Source organism: Larus michahellis, chromosome 17 (genome assembly GCF_964199755.1).
Source record: "Larus michahellis chromosome 17, bLarMic1.1, whole genome shotgun sequence".
Lineage (NCBI taxonomy): Eukaryota > Metazoa > Chordata > Aves > Charadriiformes > Laridae > Larus > Larus michahellis.
This window is the reverse complement of record NC_133912.1, coordinates 3,069,190-3,089,690: the sequence shown is the minus strand read 5'-3', so window position 1 is coordinate 3,089,690 and position 20,501 is coordinate 3,069,190. Positions and strand designations below refer to the sequence as shown.

Genomic DNA, 20,501 nt, shown 5'->3' with positions numbered 1-20,501 from the left:
GGGAGGACGGGAGGAGGGAGAAAAGAAATCCGTCAGCTGCTCGGATTTGGAGGAAATGGAGAAAATGAAGTGTTACAAGTGGCAGTAATCAATAAAGCATCAGGAGCCCAACACCGAGACCTCCGCTCAGCCTTGGGAGTGCAATTAGACAGCTAATGATGGGAAACGTCCCCAGGGGAACGGGCCCCCCTCCCATGTCCATCACACCAGGTTAAAGGCTCCTTGCCAGTGTTTGTGAGCGGGTCCATCCACCAGCCCACAAGAGGGAAAGAGCATTAGCTCCGTCTTGCGGAAAATAAGTCGATGGAGGGTCCTTTCTGTCTCCGGGAGGATCCCGAGCGCAGGCATTTCACCTGAGGAGCCACCTCGGAGGAGCCTGGCCTCCCCAAGCAGCAAGTCTAGCTTCCAGAAGTAATCCTAACCCTCCTTCCCACCTACAGGGGACCGAAGCGCTGAGCCGCTTCGGCTCCTCACGACTTTTTTGGGATGCAACAAGCAACGCCAGACTTCAGGTGTGCTCAAAGAGCCCAAGCGCTGAGTTTTGGGCAAGTTTGGATCAAGGCGAGGTGCCACCACCACCCAACCAGGCTCCCTCCTGCCCGGACGGTGGATGCTGAGCTGCGGGTGCCTGCGTGGGCACCGTCTGCCATCTCCTGGGCAGAGGGAAGAGAGCATGGGGACTCTTCCCCAGGGGCTTTTTTGTCCCCGTTACCATTACAAAGCCTTTATCCCCCCATCCACGCACTCCCTGCTCCCCTGATGCAGGCAGCATCGCTTCGGAGGTCACCAAGCTGGCTGTACATTTAAGTGAATTATTCATAGGTCAGTATCAAATATTAAAAGCAGAGTTATATTGACATATTCTTTGTATATCCAAGAGCACTTTCACCAGTAAATTGCTCTTTCCTTTTTTTTCCTCCTTTGGGCTGTTTCCTCAGCCGCCCGAGGGCCTGCTGATGATGTCTTGCTGTTTAATTGCACCTTTTACACTCCCCCGCGCTCTGTCTCTGGGCGGGGATCGGTTGGACCTCGCTGGGAGCACAGAAATCATCCAGGCTGTAAATTTCTGGTCCTCTCCAGCCAGGAGAGCCTGCACTCCAGCCTCTCCCGCCTCCCTCGCTCAGCCTCAGCGCTCTCAGGAGCAAATCCCGCTGCCAGGATTTAAGGGAAATGTGGTCTCTTAAGCACTGCACCTTAGAGATGACAAGGTCTTCTGCTCTCCCCTACCGGAGAAGTCCAGAGGAAAGCATCTACACCATCACCTATTCCAGCTGCTTCTGGTTGCCCTTGTGCCGCCGCCCCCCAGGACTTCGCTGCTGCGAGATCTCAGCTCTGTAATTCCCAAAATCCCACCGTCATCCCAAGAAAGCACCCCAGATCCTGCTCACGGAGCTGGCTGGAGTCACCTCCGCTTCCACCCCAACAGGGTCTGCGCCTGCCTTTCTTCCTCCCCCAGCACCTGCAGAAGCCTCCGGAGAAGGAGGGAGAAGGAAAAGGGAATACATGAATACACCAAGCATCATTTCCATGGGAATCTGCGATGCAGATGGGCTCGGGGAAGCCGGTTCAGCCGGAGCATCGCCCGCTCCTGGCTCCGAGGGATGGATCCAGACAGCAATGCCTGCTCCCAGCGGGACGGGAGGGGAAGAGGCGGAGAAGGAGAGGGCACCGGTGAGTTTGGCAGCTTTTGCACAACCGGGACAAGGAGTTTGCCTCTTCTTAACAGGGCCACGTCTCCTACGGAGATGCTCCACCACGGGTGTCACGCTGTGGCAGGCGGAGATGCGGCACCAGCCACTTATCGAAACATTAAAGTTCTCCTGAGCTGCCGAGTTAATTCCTCAAACGCCCTTTCAAAGGGCTAGATAAATACAATCTGGGAGCATCTCTGCTCCCTCGGCTCACATATCTTTAGTCAGGCAGAGAGATAACATTTCATACAGATTGAGACAGTTTAAGCAAAGGTTGCTGGCTAACCTTTCCAGCAATGGCTGTTTCCAGCGCTCCGGTTTCCCTCCCCAGCAAGGAGACCTGGTGTAAGCCCAGCCGCTGCCCACGCAAGCGCTCCCAGCAAGCAATGGGAGGATGCTGCCTCCCCATAAACTGCTATTTCCAAGCATTACGAGTCAGCACCTACGTTTTTTTTCCCCCAAGTGCTGTGACACCGACGCTTCCAGGGTGGAGTGTTGGTGCAGTTCGCTCCAACTCAACCTACCAACTTGCCTTTATCCAGTTTTTAGTTTCTGTGCTGAAGCCAACGATAACATCTTTTTCTCCCAGTGAAGACCAGTCCAGTCCATTCAAAGTCTACGAGAAAGGCTGGAAGTCCTCTCCACGACCCTGCTCGCAACCTCACCTCTGCAATGGGAACTGTGGACTGCCCTGGCTTTGATTTGGACTGGGCTCCAAGCTCATCCCTCAAGCTCTTCCCAGATGCAGCAAGACACGCAGGGCCTCCGCCGAGCATCACAACCCCAGCACGACCCGGGGAGACGACCTCCATCTCAGCAATACCCAAGCACAGCCCAAACCCAGCTTTCAAGCCTCAGAGAGTTGAGAAGCGTTTGGAGCGAGGGTTTTAGCTGAAGCTGTCAGCTGCAGGGCCCCAAGTAGGACACGCAGTCCCGTCTCGGGCTCCGCTGCTTGGCTGGGATGGGCTCGAAGCGCAGCAGAAGTTGTTCACTGTATCGCTCATCTCACCGGCCCTCGCCATAGGAGCCCTCAGGCAAACAGGCAGCACCAGAGCAAGATGGGGAACATCTCGAAACCCATGGCTGGCAAGGGAGGGAAGGAGGAATACTGGCAAATGACAGAGCCCTTATCTTAATTACAGGCTTATTTGCATTTAAATGAAGGTTATTCTATAATTACCACCAAATGTTTTGTGTTGCAGCTGAAATACCTCTCCATGGGCTGTCAAGCTCCTTCCCATTTTCATTTTCTCTTGCCATTCTTCTGCTTTCTAATCAGCTGGCACAGGCGGGGAGGCATTCACACCGCCCAGCTCCACCGCGGCAGTGCCAGCCTTCGGGGAGGGGGCCTGGGGTACCACCGCAGCCCGGCATCCCTCCCGGCGCAGAGGGTGCAGCTCCCCGGCTCTCTCCCACTGGCACCCATCACGGGGGACGAGCGGGTCTGACGAGCGGGACACCGATTTTTGCAGGCTTCAGAGCAAAACCCAAGCAAGTTTTCCCTCTCCGTGCACACACGCGTGCACACACACACACAATTAGCTCCTCAAACCTGTTGCCACAGGGCGCTGTGAAAGGCAGAAGTGCCGGCAAGGTCGCCAAGACACCAAATTCAGGGAGAAAAAGGGTTTGGAACAGGGGCTGAATCTCACATCTAGCTCAGGAAGTCCCTAACCCTCAGGCTGCTGAAAAACCAGCATCCAAGGATGTCTCCAGCTTCTCCTGCCTGTTTGTTGTTGATGGTTATTCCTGCAGGCAGGACGGAGACAAACCAGAACCCGGGGAGGGATGTTTGCACCGTAGCTAGCACTTCCTCGCAATAGATAAAGCGCTCCCATAGAGAAAATAACACCCAATTACATCTTTCAAAACAATCACAGGGAACAAACCCATGCAAATGGCCAAATTAAGGCTGAATGAGAAGCCTTCTGCTATTTCCTAAATTGCTACACCTTTAATCAAGCTCCTTTAACAATCTCTCGTGAACGTTTTCTCCACGCAGCCAGGAGAACCGCATTAACCAACCGGCCCATACGGGGATGAACAAGACGGCAGCTATTAGAGCCACAGCAGAGTCTCCTGTTTATGAGCCGGTAGTGATGAAAACAGACAGTTATCTCCCGCCAGACCCATCACGCCTCTCCCTGCTCTTCCCCACCGCTGAATCTCAGCTTCTGCACAGCCTCCGCATCCCCCTGCCAAACTCCAAGTCTCTGCCTCCATCTCATGGAGAGACTTGATCTCTTCAGCTCCCTTGCGAAGTTACTAACTTTTTTTTTTCTTTTTTTTTTTTTTTTAAAAATAACAGACAAAATCCATCCCCTTCTCCCCCAATTTCATATAGCCCGAGGCAGGCTTACAGCATGGAAATTTTTAGCCTGAACAATTATCGCTTGGCAGAGAGTTAACTCGCTGCAAACGGGATCTCGTAACGGGCAGCCGCGGCTATAAGCAACTTTGCTGGCTCCATTTGAAGCAAGCTCCATACCTCGGGAGAGATAACACTACCCCCAACTCCCCCGCAGTCCGTTTCACAGCTATTTATGTTTAATAAGAGGCAGCACCGGCAGCATGGGAAATCAGCAGCATGTCCGCGATGCAGGCTGGGTGCCCATGCACACGCCAAACCGATTCATCTTATTCCTCCATCACACAGACAGGAGAGAGATAGAAGGGCAAAACCCTCCAAACAAGCCCCAGTCCTGGCACTATAACCATCTCCTCTGTTTTCTCAGCAACCCCAGCAAGGGACGCAAAAGCCACAGCTCCCACTGCTACCCCACCACGGCTAGGGCTGCCTCTCGGGTATTTCTCCAGGCAATTGCCATAGTTGAACACCTTCGTTTCATCCTCACACCTTCATTTCATCCTCACTAACAGCATCCAGGCCCCAGACACGGTTATTTTTTGATCACGGAACCCACGGTGCCAGCAGACCCCAGGGGAGGATGCTCTTCTTGCAGCCCAGTTGCCCCTGGGTTGCACAGCAAGACTCGGGGAGCTTTTGAGGCACCCCTGGGAAGCCACAGCTTCTACATTTACTTGGGGTTTTGAGTGGGGTATTTTAGATGCAGAAGCCTACGTCCATGAAAACTCAATATCCTTAACTTACAAGATCTGAAAGGTCTCTCGTCCTCTTCCCATGGCTCCCCAGCCATAGTTTCATTAGTCCACACTGATTCTCCCATCTCTAAGTTGCACCAAGACAAGACGAACCTTTAGCCCTGGCTTTCCTCACGGATGCCACGCGAAGCAGCCCTGTCACAGGGGATCTCACAGGGCTGGTGATGAGGCTTCAGCTAGGGACTGCCTGGCATGTAGTCACAGAGCCACAGAATGGTAGGGGTTGGCAGGGACCTCTGGAGATCATCCCATCCAACCGCCGGCCAGAGCAGGGTCACCCACAGCAGGTGGCACAGGAACGCCTCCAACTGGGTTTGAATGTCTCCAGAGACAGAGACTCCCCCACCTCTCTGGGCAGCCTGTGCCAGGGCTCTGCCACCCTCAGGGTAAAGAAGTTCCTCCTCGTGTTGAGATGGAACTTCCCATGGTCAAGTTTGTGCCCATTACCCCTTGTCCTGTCGCTGGGCACCACTGAAAAGAGCCTGGTCCCATCCTCCTGACACCCACCCTTGAAGTATTTATAAGTGTCGATGAGGTCCCCCCTCAGCCGTCTTTTTTCCAGACTGAAGAGACCCAAATCCCTCAGCCTTTCTTCATGAGAGAGGTGTTCCAGTCCCCTCGGCATCTTGGTGGCCCTTTGCTGTCCCCTCTCCAGCAGTTCCCTGTCCTTCTGGAACCGGGGAGCCCAGAACTGGACCCAGTGCTCCAGTCACCATCTGTTAATGAAGGGACGGGATTTGCCTGGTGTGGAGGTGGAGCTGTGAGGGGTATGAGGTGGAACCAGGACCTGCTTCGGGAGATGCTACGGACGCTGGAAAGTAGACACAGCTGCAGCAAGGCATGTTGGATCTCACTAGCTGCAGCTCAGCCCCCCTTGTAGGGTGGTTTAGACAGGAAAATATCTGCTAGGGGAACATCAAGACCATCATCTCCCCACCTTGAGGGTACGAGCAGCTAACCGAACCCTCGCCCTGCCAGCAGCAAGGGCTCAGAGGGGTGAAGATGGGTCTGAAATAAATCCCTAACACACAAATCTATGCGGAATGAGACATCCCTGTGCACTGAAGTCCTCAAGCCCTGGCAGAGCCCGGACATCTTACACTGGAGAGTCAGTGCTACACTTGCCCTCCGCTGTCAGGGGGATTCAGTATAAAATGAAACTCTTCTGAGCTTCTAATCTAGTTTAAAATCTCTTCCAAACCTTCCCTCCGCTGGAAAAAGAAAAAAGAAAAAGAAAAAAAAAAGGCAAGAAACATCGCATCTCTCTTCCTTCTCCATCTCCCTCCCCTCTGCCTTCAAGTGCTCCTTGGAGTGTCTCTGCGGAATCATGTTTATATGCAGTGAGTGCTGTTGTTAGTTAATAACATCGCGATCGCTGAACCTCCCTAATGAAAGAGAGAGACAACATAAACTGTCATTTCAAACAAACATGCAATCAGGGTACCAGCGGCTCTGAAAATATTATCTTCCCCAATTTCACGGGCTTCATGCAGGAAATAGGCTGCTTTCATGGAGATTCTGGTGCATCGCGCCTCACGCGCGGGATTCGGGAGCGGGCTGGGAGCGGTGGGGACACATTAAAGCCATGAAATTGGCTGGGCTATGAAGGAGGAATTGTTTTAACAGCTGGAGCCGGGAAGGACAAATAACAGCAGTGATTATATCTTCATTGCTCATCGTAACCAATGCACCAGGCAACTTGTAATTAGACTGTGAAGAGCTGAAGGTTTGACAGCGAAGGCTTTGAGATCCCGATTAGACACAGCACATTTTGTGCCTGCCCCATGGCCACCCGGCCCCCTTCAAGGGGGAAGAGCGGAGCTCAGGTCAGGCGCTTGGGTGCTGCTGCAAATGCTGCTCGACCCGCACAGGAGCAGTGCTCGGTACGCCGCGGCCATGCTCCCCACTGCTTCCTCCTCCCCACACTCACAACCCCCACTTCTGTCTTCACAGCCCTAGAAAAACCACAGTTTTCCAGCTCCGAGAAGATCTCCAGCTGATACAAAGCTTTAAGCCTACAGAGCAATGCTGACTTAGAGCAGCTACTCATCAGCTCCATGCTTAACGTGCTTTGAAGACCTCAATCTTAAACATCGACTCTTCTGGATAGCCGTGTTATGGATGAGAACTGTCTTTTCCGTGCCCAGGAGACTCCTCTAGGTTCATAGACCCATCAATGAGGGTTCGGCAAGCCACTGGAGCTTGGAGAGCTTGGGAGAGCATGGCTGAGGATGGATTGCCTTCCCAGCCACCACCCACCTTGCTCAGGGCTGATGGGAGCAGGAGGAGATCTGCCTGGGCTCACCTGAAGCTGCCTTCACCATCCATCCCATGGGAGCCAAATCCAGAATGGATTGGCCTTGGGGACCCACGGTCCGACACTGCCTTTTGGATCTGCTTGGACAAGACTATCTCTTTCTCATACCAGCCAAAATTAAATCCTTTATGGTCCTTCTGACAGCCTGTGTGTCTGCACAGCCTCCCCAAGAGACACCTACCCTGAACAGAGTGGGGACAGAGACCGAGCCAAGACCTCCACAGCGCTGTCCCTTGACTCTTTCCCCTCCATACGCACCGTGAGGGATCCATACACACTGTGAGGGATCCCTCTGGAAAGCAGGATTGGAAGATGAAGCCTCCTCTTCCTCCTGATGCCATCACCACCGAGGTGAGCGGAGGAGAACCACCATGCCTCAATTCGGAAGCGAAGGCCGTTCCCCACCACTTAATTGCTCTGATGGAGCTCGAGGAGAAAAACGTAGACAGAAGGGGCTGAGTTTTCCCTTGCAAAATAATTATGTGGGCAACCACATTAAGAACAAGCACCTTAAAAAACCCAAACAAACAAACAACAAAAAAACCCAAACAAAAACACTAAGCTGAGATTTTCTGCTGGTTCCCTCTCCGGCCATCACGGGATGGAAGGAAAACAGGGTGAAAACAGCCCGTCCCCAGCCACACGCCAACGCCTAAGAGCGGAGGTAGCGTTAAGGGAGGCAAATCGGAGCAGAAATCTCTCCCTGCAGGTAAAGGAGAGGGCTAATTTCCCCCCAACCTCAGCGTTTATAACAGACAACCACCAGGACTCAGACAGACCTCGTGGGAGAGCCGCGCGGGAGGTGACAGCGCTGCCACCGACGCTTGGCAGCCGCATTCCAATGAAGTTTAAAAAACTCTTCTGACATTTAAGAAAAATCAACAAGCATCTAAAAGTGACGAGGGGACCAGGCACATAACTGGCTGAATGTCACATTTAAAGCTCGAAAGATAGCAGCTGCTTTATCTGCTAAAGCAGGTGGTTGGAGTGGTAAATAAGGCACAGAGGGCCAGATTCTGCTCCCGCACCTGCATCCCTCCGTTGACGGCGATGGAGCGACTCTGGATTTGCACCAACGTGACAGACAGCCAGAATGGGGCTGGAGAGTCTATTAAACTTTAATACTTCTGAGCATCAACAACGCGCGTGCCACCGGCCCCCTGCCTTGACTCGAAATATCGACACAGGCCACAGCCACACCAGTAAAAATTTATTGATTTAAATTGGCAGTGCCCTTTTTGAATCGGTTGTCGCTCTGACTGATGTACAGATATGAGCAAAAGGACATTTGAAGCATTTTAATGCACTTTTTACTGCGTTATCTCTCACCATGATCTTAGCTGCTTCGTGGAAATGACTCACATAGCAAGTAGAAGAACCCAATGTAATTAACGACCTGGCAACTCTATAATGATCCTTTCTACATAAAAAGGTCTTCCCTATGCTATGAATAGACTTGAAGTAATTTATTGCAATCCATATAAAGATGAGACTGCTTTGACCTTGGGGATTTTCTTTAAGTTTTTTTTTTTTTTTTAAACAACCATAATTGCTAAGAAGATTTTAAGTGATAGCAGTTTAAAGAAAATTTTTTAAATGCGATGTGAAAAGTGAAGAATCATCACGCACAGCCTGCAGAGAGAATATTAACAAGCATCCTCCGTATCACTTAGGGATGAGGTTTCGAGACTAAACAATAGATTTCCCTCCATTTCTTACGGGCACGACTCTAATCCTCAACACACCGAAGCAGAGGTGCAGTTTTACTCCCCCAAGTAGCTCCCGGGAAACGAGGAATACGCAGGAAAGCCTGTGGGGAAGCCAAGAACAAGCAGTTTCCCTGCATTCCCCAGGCTGTCCCGTGAAGTCGATGATTTGCCTTTTACGCACCCAACGGAGATGAACCTCAGTTTCGCACAAATTTAGCCCAAACGCCCAACTCTAACGCCGTGGGAGCAATCCCCGGGCGTTTGCGATTCTGGAGCTGTCTTGGGTTGAGCGACACAGGACTAATTTATCTCCTAATGCTGGGGAAAACTCCACTTTTGGAAGACTCTAGTGTCCAAATTTGGGAAAATACTTACTTTATAGGCAGCTAGGCTATGTGGGATTCAAGGTCTCAGTGTTTTCAAGCCTTACCAAGTGCGGGGATGAGGAGCAAGACCCGGGCACTTGACCCAGGCTGGCCAACAGGATTATTTCATACCATGAACGGCACATTCTATACAAACTGGAAAGTTTGCTGCGTAGTGTCTCGCTCCCTTGATGTCGGTGGTCCAGAGAAACTCCTTGCCCCGGTGCCGGAGCCCTGAGCGCTTCCCTTCCTCCCAAAGCCATTGCACTCACAGTGTCCAGCATTTACTGTCCACTGCCGTGAGCGCACGGCTTCCTGCTGGTAGAATTGGCTGAGTAAAATTATTGTATATCTTATATTAGTATCAGGATTAGTAAAAGTTCTTTAGTATTGTTGTTAATTATTTAGCCTTGCCCTATTAAATCTCTTTATATTTCAACCCTTCTGTTTCCTTGCTTTGCCCCATTCCCCTTTCCAGGTGGGGAGGGGTCATCGGGTGATAGAATAATTGTCTAAACGACAATAAGTTATTATGGGTTTTCTCAAATCATAACAGAGCAATGCCCGGACGTTTGCCATTCTCGTGCCCGGCGCTGCGGCGAGCGGAGGAGTTGGGTTTGAGGCTAACATGGCTAGGAAAGCCCGGCACCCCAAGGCTCGTGGGGCGAGGAAAGGGGTTCCCAGGGAGCGTGAGAACTAGCCACAGTTTTCCCTCCTGGCACCGTCTCCATCTTCCTCATACAAACACCTCCTCTCCCCCATCCTGCGCAGTCCACACATCAGCGCTCCTTATATTCAGATGGGGCTCAACCACGATTTACTGCGGCGGGGCTGTCGGTAAAGCGTTAGCTTTACATCCAGCATCATAGCTTCATATCGGCTTTTACTGTTTGCAGTAAAGCCTTTACTCTTTCCATCTTGCTAACACCTTGCCTGCCCGGGCGCGTTGCTTGCTTTCCCCTTGTTTCTCATTTCATCCGGCTGGCGCCTCTTTTATATCCCCCAGTCCCCTGCATTTTCACAGGGAAAGCCATCATAGGCGGGTGATTTAAGCAGAAGTCGAGTTCAGTCTACCAGGGCTCTTTTCAAGGGCTTTGAGAGAGACAGGGACACCTGGGAAGGGGTCACATCACACGCTGGATTGGTTGTGGCAGGACATCTAACAGGACATGCTCGAGTGACTCCCACCCTTTGAAGTCCCCGGCGCTGTTTTGATTCCTTTCCCAGAGCTTCGGGGCCGTCTCGGTCACAGGGAAACACGTTGAGCGAAGGAATAAATCTGGCCCAGGAAAAAGGGTAAGTTGCAGGTCTGACTGGAAAAAGCTGGGATGGAACCGCTTTCCGTCAGAGAAGAAGTTGGAAGTGAAACGCTCTGCAGAGTCAGGTCTTTTTCTGCAGGAATTTCATTTCACAGAAGAGGGGGGGGGGGAACCAACCAAACCATAACACCCAATGAGTTTGGCTCATCCTGATTTGATACTCCTCAAAACCCAGCATTTGCATTCTTTGTTTCAAAACAACTTTAACCTCAGCCTTGTTTTCCCCTCAATTGTTTCCCTGTTGTGCTTTGTCAAGTAAGACATAAATAAGCTCACGCACAAACAAGATGTGTTTCTGCCTGTTATGCTCGGGAGGGGGTTGGAAACCCAACGTTTCGCTCCCATTGAAAACAAAGCCCCCCATCACCAAAATTCACAGCCGAAGTCAGAATTTTGCCGGTGGAAGGGCATAAAAATATCTACATGGTTCAAAATTCACGCCTTGGATGAGGATAGAGGAGTCGCCCTTTCCACCACCGCTTGAAATATTCAAGACGCATCGAAACGACTACAGCAAAACCACAGTTTGTTTCACTTCTAGGCTAAGTTTTATCATCTTAAATATACAGGATTAATTTTTTATATGATTTAAGCTTTAATTAAATGTGAGAATTATATTTAAGAGAAACAAAAGAGAAGCGACAAGTTGATACCCACTATTTTGGTTTCAAGTCACTTAAAATGCTGGTGGGTGCGATCAGACTCAGCAGGAGCTAAAAAGCATCTTCCAGAAGAAAGTTATATGTCAAAAAGAAATTCCCCCTACCGTCCCGCTTCCTATTGACTATCAGATCACATCACTTACAATCGCTACCGTATCTCACATTAAAAAATTAAGTCCATAACCACAGAGAAACATCTACCCATTTCTTTTATAGCTTCTTGCCACAACGAGCTATATATCTCCATTATCACGGCGCTATCGCCAACACACAATAAATCCGAGCTCGCGTCATAAATAACACTTTCATGTAACGAAGTTACGCTTAGGAGTACAGGCATAAATTAACACTCCGCCACGTAACTCTAAATAGTGTTTTAGGCCTTGTCAGAAACCAATTATGCAAAATATCCTCCTCGCGAAGATCCGCCGGTGATACTTCAAAGCATTACCTCATTTCAACCACCCCTGGACAAGGCGCGGGGCTGTGAATCAGGGCTGAGCTGGGGGATGCTCGGATGATTAAACCCTCTGAAGTCATCTCATTTACTGACATCATCGCTTGAAAGCATCTGTACGCCTTCCAAAAAAAAAAATAAAATTCTAATTTGTCCTTTCTACACCGGTAATGAAGATGCCTCCACCCAGATCCAAGCCCGTTATCCCAAGTCAGTGAATATCCCGAAATCTAAATAAACAGAAGGGACTAGATTTGTAAGGTTTAATAAAAGATATTGCCAATAAAGCTGGCGCTGCCTCTGTCTTTACACCATTTTGGCCGCAGCCCAGAGGACTACAACGCAGCCTTATTTCAGCCAGGGACCGAGGCACACGAAGATGAAAACACCTTTTCTCAAGGTCACACGCAACCCGGAGGGGAAAAAATGAGAAGCATCCGTTATCTTCCCATCCCAGGCCGGAGAGGCGAAACTGGAACCAGTCAGAAATCACTGGCTGGCTGTAAAAATCTTGGCTGCTTTCCGTTCAAGTGAGGAACGGGTATGAAAATCCCGAAGGATGTTTACTAAAGTCCCTGGCAATTGTTTATCAACACGCATTTAATCTCCCCAAACACCTTCTCCCTAAGAAACCGGCAGTTTTGTTTTCCTCCCCCCGCCCTCCGCCTCTTTATTGTGATCCTCCTGCCTCGCCCATTCAGATTTGAAGATTTCCGGGATTCTCCCCAAAACCGTACGTCTCCCCTTGACCCGCGGGCACTTCTTTTGGCCAGCTGTAGCCACCTCCTCCCGGCCACGCCGGCTGCTCGCGCCTCCCTCCACTCGCAAGAGTTTGCGGCAAATCTGATAGCAGATGTGATTTCCAGCTGGGTCTATAGACCGACCGCAGCAGGTTCATTAATAACAATTATTAAGTGCTTTATGTTACAAATTAGGCCTGTAGGAATACAAAAAAATATCCAGCCGGTTGGTTTACTGTCTCTTGTCGGAGGGGACTGTAAATTCCCATTATCACAACACTATCACCACGGCAAAGCGGGTAGAGGAACTCATCGTAAATAAGGCTTTAAAATAGCTAAATCATCATCGGATGCCAGAGCGTAAGTTAGTACCCATCCCCAACGCCAGGGAAGGCACCGGCTAACAGATTCCACGCATCCTCCAGCAAACGCACAGATTTCTGGGAGTCGCATGGAGAGCATCCTCCTCTCGCCGCTTCCCAACGCCCACAAACGACAGCCACGTTGGTCTGGGCATTTTGCTTCACATATTATCAACTTTACGCCAATAACCTTTAGGAATTGATAGGTCGGGCAAGAGAGGAGCTGCTAGAACGAAGCAGGGAGGGAATAAATCGCGCCCAGCCATGCCCTGAAGAGCCGCAGATACCCAAGCAGCCAACACGGGCTGGGAAACGGGGTTTGCTGCGCGACAACAGGAGGCCAGGTGAGGAAAATAAAAAGTTCATTTAATTCTTTCATTCCCCACGCTACGGGACAGCCTGCCCCGGAGGGATGAGAAGGCAGAGCCGAGAAGCTCCTTCTCCTCCATCCTCCTACTCATAAGCTTCAGCTCCCCGGCGCGTGGCACAACGGCACCACGAAAGAGGCCAAAAAACTCAAAGCCAGAAGAAACTCAGCATCCTGCCCGTAAAGAGAGATAGGGGAAAAAAAAAAAAATAAAAATTTCCTCTCTCCTCACCCAACAGTCCCCTACTTTGTTCCATAAAAGCAGTTTTTCCCAGGGATGCTGGCTCCTCTCGAGGGCGCGCCGAAGGTGCGGCGGACATGAATAAAACGGATCCGTGCGCACAAGAAGAGACGCCGAGGCCACGGATGCCACCAGGGGTATCTCAGGCATTTATTTTCAGCGGCTTCTGCCCGGGGCTGGATGCGAGGCAGCAGAGAAGAGGGAGCTTATTCATCCCATTACTGGGCCCTAGAGGCATCCAGTTCCCCCCACCATGAAAATTTTAATAAAACCAGTGCATCGACTTTCAATTAGAAGGCCGTAAAACGGTTCATTTTCATCTGTTTGTTGCACAGTAACACAGATCCTCGGGAGAAAACAGCGCCTTTTCCAGACTGTCTGCGACGCAGAGAGCATTAATTGAATATTCTGTTGAAACCACCTTCAATTAGTGCCTCCGAGTTTTGCATGACATTCATCACTGCAACTCGCCCGATTCTGCATGCGGCACGTTTGGGGTTTTTGCGATGCGCGCATCACATTAACTCGCAGCGTTATCCCGAAAATAACAATTTTATTTGCTAATGAGACGCTAGCCGGTGGTGGGTGGGCTGCCGCACCAGGCAATGGCTTCCCGGGCTGGATGGCATAAAGCAGAATGGGTTCCCCAGCCGCAGAATATCCAGCCTTGATAATAAATTCCTGGCCCTAACTCAAACCACACCATTGCTCTTCCCATTTCTCTGCGTGGGTAAGTCGAGGCCAACCCTACAGCTGCTGTTATAACAGAGACGCCGCACCCTTCACTACAGTTCCCCCAACAGTCTGGAAACCAAGATTAAATGCATTCACATCCCAGATGGGATTCAAGCTATAAATGTTCGTCCTACGGAACCTGGGGCACCGTCAAGCCCTAAACGTTATTTTTTGGCCATTTTTTCGGAAAAAGTTCAAGCCGAGTGTTGGCCAGGAGATAGATACGAGGTCAAAAATCCCACTCCAGGTACGACTTGTGCTGGCTGCAAGCCTCAGCCACGCCGAGGGAGGGCTGAAGCCGTCCATCCCTGGTCTGATTTCTCCCAAGAACCGAAGGAATTTTGCCGCAAACGTTGTCCCGGACTCGTGCAGCTCAGCCCTGCGATGCTGCTCTCCCCTCCCCTCGCAGGCAATCGCTCAGCACGACGCTGGAAAATATTCTGGCGGAAAGGTGCTTTCATCTTTTCCTCCAAAAAAAAAAAAAAGAATAAGCACTTTTTAAATTTTGTATGCATCTCTGCTGACTGGGGGGGATATTTTTCTGCTGAGTCCTAACACGCGACGACCTGCTTTCCGCTCGTTTCAGAGTCTCCCCAGACATGGATGCGAAAAGGCAGAGGGGAGCCAAGGCGTTTGTCAGGCACCAGGAGCCTGTGACCAAATAACCCACAGCGGGACAAGAAATACGGGACCGAGGAGACTTAGCGGACACACGGATGGGGGATTTCGGCACGTTACACCCAGCTGGAAGCGTTACACACCATGGAAACGCTTCAGCTGGTTTAGGTCATTATACAGGGAAGCAGTATAGCTTGGAAAGACAAGCCGTGCGAGCAGGATATATCGCTTCCCGGTGGCACAGCCTCAGTTTGCCCAACTTTAAGAAAGTAAAAATAAAAAAAATAAAAAATAATATAAATAAAATAAAAAAATAAAAAATAATATAAATAAAATAAAAAAATAAAAAATAATATAAATAAAATAAAAAAATAAAAAATAATATAAATAAAATAAAAAAATAAAAAATAATATAAAAAAATAAATAAAAAATAATATAAAAAAATAAATAAAAAATAATATAAAAAAATAAATAAAAAATAATATAAAAAAATAAATAAAAAATAATATAAAAAAATAAATAAAAAATAATATAAAAAATAAATAAAAAATAATATAAAAAATAAATAAAAAATAATATAAAAAATAAAAAATAAAAATAATATAAAAAATAAAAAATAAAAATAATATAAAAAATAAAAAATAAAAAATAATATAAAAAATAAAAAATAAAAAATAATATAAAAAAATAAAAAAATAAAAAATAATATAAAAAAATAAAAAAATAAAAAATAATATAAAAAAATAAAAAAATAAAAAATAATATAAAAAAATAAAAAAATAAAAAATAATATAAAAAAATAAAAAAATAAAAAATAATATAAAAAAATAAAAAAATAAAAAATAATATAAAAAAATAAAAAATAAAAAATAAAAAATAAAAAATAAAAAATAAAAAATAAAAAATAAAAAATAAAAAATAAAAAATAAAAAATAAAAAATAAAAAATAAAAAATAAAAAAATAAAAAATAAAAAAATAAAAAAATAAAAAATAAAAAAATAAAAAATAAAAAATAAAAAATAAAAAATAAAAAATAAAAAATAAAAAATAAAAAAATAAAAAAATAAAAAAATAAAAAAATAAAAAAATAAAAAAATAAAAAAATAAAAAAATAAAAAAATAAAAAAATAAAGCAGAACAGACTTTGTAGAGCATCCTGTCACCTACTGAGGTGACACAATATATTACCGAGATAATATTAATAAGTGCATCTTACGCTCAAAACCCTACGCACAAAACCGCACGATGTTTAGCCTTGTGTCAAGGTGATTATTTTTTTTTTAATTACAAGGTGGTGGGTTGGGGTTGTTTGTTGGTTTTGTTTTGTTTTTTGTTCCCCCCATTGCCAGTCCATGATGGGCATCAGCCAACTCATCGCTGGGAGGCTGCGGGCGAGGAGGGGAGCAGCGCGTGTCCGTAGGCATGCAGGTAGCATCCCTGTGGAATCAGCAGCTGCCAACGCCGGCGGCGCGCGTGAGGGTAGCTGGCCGCTTAGATGAGCAATTACCGAGGCGACGCCAGGCGCGCACTGATTGAGGTCCCCTCCCGGCACCAAAAACCGTCACTCAAACCCCAGGGCTGAGCGGCCGCAGCGCCAAGCCGCCGTGCCATTTCAGGCTCAGCGCCGGGCAAATTTCACTTATTGTACATAAAACCATCCACCTCCGCCTTTTTACCGGGGCTCGGAGCCGGGCTTCCAATGAAGACCCGGAGAGAAATGCATGTTTGCGTCAAGAAAAGCACCCCAAATACAGCAGCAACCCGAGTGCTTTTGAGAAACCCCACACGCCAGCCAACATTTCTTTTTTTTTTTTTTTTTAATTGTTTCTTAACTTTCTATCTGCAGCTCTGCAAAGCACTCTAATATAATCAGGTCCTCTGCACAGGGGATTAGCAGGCTTATATCCCGTGGATCCAATCAGGAAAGTCTATCAGCAAAACATACTTATGTTGATACAGCTATTATAATCTGCATAATTCTTCCGAGTTCACATACTTAATGGATGGCAAACAGAGTCATTACTGCCGCAACTTACATCCATAGGATCTCTACGAGCCCTGCGCTGCAGTGTTTTTTATTATTCATAGCTTTAGTTATTGATTTTCAGGAGAAGATACATGCTTTTAAGCACCATAAAAGCAAGAGAGGAAAACAAATAGCGCTATTCCAAGATTAATACACGGCTGGCAATAAAAGGATGGCTGTCACATTGCGCTGTGGATAGCTGATGGAGCCTTGACAAATTCCATGCAAAATGGCTGAGTTGCTTAAGAAGCTTGTTAAATAATTTAAAGGCAAGTTTTACTGGAGGCAGGAAAGTTCTTCCCCAAATCCACTTTCTTAGATTTATGAGCTAGGAGTATGTTAATCAACCCGAGCGCGGGATTCAGCCGGGATGTTGCCTCCCGGCAGGGCACAGCCTGGGTGGAGGGTTTAAATAAGGATATATCTATAAGATATGATAAAGCGCGGCCCGTATCTGCAAGGTCTCCGAGCCACCGTCCCGCTGACGAGCTCGGGTGCGATGGTGATCCGTGCTCGTCAAACCACGGGGCACCAGAAACCCTCTAAGGGGGGGCTTTTATACCTGGACGGCATCAGGACCCACTCGTCCTGCTCCATCCCAGCTCTCCAACACGGCTGTCGTCTCAAACCCAGGCCACTTGAGCGCACCTCAAGATCCCCCCAGGGTCGGGACTGGCTACGGAGAGACTCTTTCCCTGATGGACTCCCACAAACTCATCTCCTACCAGGAGGCGGGAGCGACATCTTCAGCCTGTACAGTCCAGAAGTGGCACCGGGAAGGGTTGGCCAACTCTCTAGCACCTCGGCATGACAACAGCTCTTTCATCTCCTGGCAGGTGGAGAGCTGCACCGCTAAATCAACCCGGTACATCGGAGCTACCATCCCCAGCAGAAAGACTCCCAGCTTCAGGATATTTATGTGAGGAACAGCTTCCAGCGCCCGAGAGCCCTTTAAAAACAGCATCACAAGACAGCGAGAGCAAAGCCAAGCTCAAAGCCGGCGGAGCATCGCAGAAAAGCAACACCACGCTTGTTTGTTCACTTAAAGGCTCACGCAGGAGGCAAAGGACCTTCCGACTTACACCATTTCTATAGCAACTAGGGTCCCACCATGGTCTTTTTGTTCCAGACGCTGTACAGACTGTCTCCATATTAATAACCCCGCTTCCCAAAGAGGCGGGAAACAAAACACCCACAAGATCAAATGTAAGGAGCCAGTCTGCTCTAATACCTAGGCAAGGAGGGATGCAGCTAGGGGAAGGCTCTGCAAAATAGCTTGTAAAACACTAGTACTTAGTGTAGGCACCTGAAAAAACCTTATATGCAGCCTGCCGGGGCTGTGCTGGGGATGCTCTGCAGCTCATCTCAGAGCTCAGGTGGTGAAAATCATCCCAACAGCTTCCTACTGCCCCCCCTTCCAAGCTCACAGAAAAAAGACTCGGGGGTCTAAGTCTTCCGAACTTGATCTCCAAGTTCCTCCGTTAAAGAACAAGTCCATTCACCTGCAGATATTCAGGCAGATTCGGCTGGTGAAGCCTTACGATGCTGCCCTCGTAAGACACCCACCCCCCAAACAGCACAGCAACACAGGCAACGGCCCCGATTCCACTACGGGGAATGACCGAGGGTGGCATTTACACGACTCGCCTTCCCCATCCATCTCATCAAGCTGCTTTTTTTTTTTGGGGAGGGGAGGGAAAAGAGGTTGGATAGCAGCCCTGGGGCGAAGCCGCCTGCTCTGGCGGCCCCTTGCCACGGCGTCACGTTTTTCGCATGCCGATTGCAAGAAGAGGAATCGCACCTGAAGTTACTTCCCGCGTGGGGAACTCTTGTCAAAACGGGGAACTGCAGGTATTTTTCCTCCTGGAAGGTGCTCCAGGAAGCTTAAAATATTTCAGTGGCCCAGAAATTCTTCCCCGTCCCACCCCTGTATGCTTGCAAGCGGGACAATTCATGATGAGAGCGAAGCCGGGGGCTTGCGAAAGGCAAAGCGTCCCAGGGAGGCGAATTTAACCCCAAACACCAGCCCTTTGGGAGGAGCCCATCCCCGAGGGCAGGCGGGAGCTGGCTTGCACCCAGCATCCCGCCTCCTCAGATCCCGGACCACACGCTCTGGTCTGCATTTACCCATTAATAAAAAGATTTCCTGGTTCACACCCATTATAAACTAATGTTTTTTTTAATTGGCCCTGCTCCCCAACCCGACTCGGGAACAACAGCCATGCGGTTCTACGGCACCGAAGAGTTTGGACCCGCAGAAAGACCCCGCCACCCACTCCCACCCGCAATAAAAAACCCAGTTTGGGTTGAAAAAGTTTTTTTTTTTACCCAGTTTGGGTAAAAAACCCAGGTTGTCACCACCGGCACCACAATTAAAATTGGCATCGCTCCGGCGGCTCAGGGTCCTCCGGTTGCGGTACCCTAATACAAGGGCAAGGCTGCTCAGCCCACGCCAACAGCTTGCAGAAACTCCTCTCCCCCCAAAAAACCTCTCTGGAAAAGGGAAGGGGAACCAGAGCAGATAGGGAGGGGCTGGAGACAAGGGGGAAACCAAGGCGAGGGGGGAAACTGAGGCACAAGGTTTTAACAGCAACGTGGCGAGCGTGGGGTGCTCCCACGGAGGAGGAGAAGGTTATAAACCTCTTGGAGGTTCAACGCTGGGGCAGAAGTCAGGCTGAAGAAGCTTTGTGAAGCCCAAAAACTCAAGGTCTCCCTTGCACACGTGTATTTTAGAGCATGCAACGGTTTGCAAAACTCATATTTTGTGCAAAAAAGAAAAAAAAAATCAGCCCTGTTTCATCATCTATTTATACTCATCTAACACTTGGTGCTTGGCTAACAGGAGTATTTACACCATACCACATGGAAGAGGGGATAAAAGCATCCAAGGAATGAGGGGAACAGCACAATCCCGCATGGAAGCGGCTCCGGCACCCGCATTTACCCCTGGACACACAGGGATACACCAAGGCAACATACGGACTGGCATCAGGCCTCTGCTTCCCAGCGGATCCAGGCTACAAAAAGACCCTTTAAAAGCCTTTTCCAAAAAGGATACTTCTTTTAACCCGACAGATTTTGATTAAACACATTTTTTTCTTGCTGCTCTGCCTTCCTGTAGTACCCACACAGCTATGAAACGTTCTCAAAACTGACGTATTTTGGGTAATTTTTACGATATGACAAAGCTCTCCAGCCAAAAGGAGGAATTTCGCCCCGTGGTCCCCACCTCGGCCACCCGCAGCACCCAAATCCCCCCCAGCCCCGGCTCCCACGCACAGGAGCGCCCCTTCCTCCTGCTTATTATTGGTTTGTTTTTTTTTTACCCTTACACACACAAAAGCTGCAACCACACGCCAAGGAGAAACAGGAAAAACCAAAACAAACCCTTGACTGGTTTTGCGAATTGCAGCCAGGGAGGTTTGCGGTCCCAGACAGCGCTTCCATCTTCCGCAACGCAAGCATCGTCCCGTGGGACAAACCAACCCTGCAGCACCTTCCCGCAGCGCCATAAACCGGGATGCACGCGGGCCAGGGATGGCAAAGCAGGGACCCTTCTCCGAACACAGCTTCCAGAAAATTTTTAAATTTTTTCTCACCTTTTTGCAGCGAGGCCTCGTCCCTCGTGCCATCCTGCGCCTCCTCTTCTTGGAGATGCTCCACGAGATGCTCCATAAGACACTTCCATGAGCAGCTCCGTGAGTGCTTCAGGGGAACCCCTTGTAGACAGATGGGATCCCCAAGGGGTCTGCACCTCCTCGGTTGCA

General features: G+C 48.8%; 1 protein-coding gene across 2 annotated transcripts in view; it reads right to left on the bottom strand.

Annotated features, from left to right (window-relative positions):
* LOC141732448 (protein CEPU-1) overlaps window positions 1–20,457 on the bottom strand; it is a 479,662-nt gene extending 459,205 nt beyond the window's left edge. For both annotated transcript variants that reach the window (XM_074561455.1, XM_074561456.1), the window contains exon 1: window positions 20,334–20,457. In XM_074561455.1, coding sequence (XP_074417556.1) covers window positions 20,334–20,422 — 89 coding nt within the window. In that variant the 5' untranslated portion in view covers window positions 20,423–20,457. The remainder of the gene's footprint in view (window positions 1–20,333) is intronic.
* Window positions 20,458–20,501: the final 44 nt, after the last annotated feature.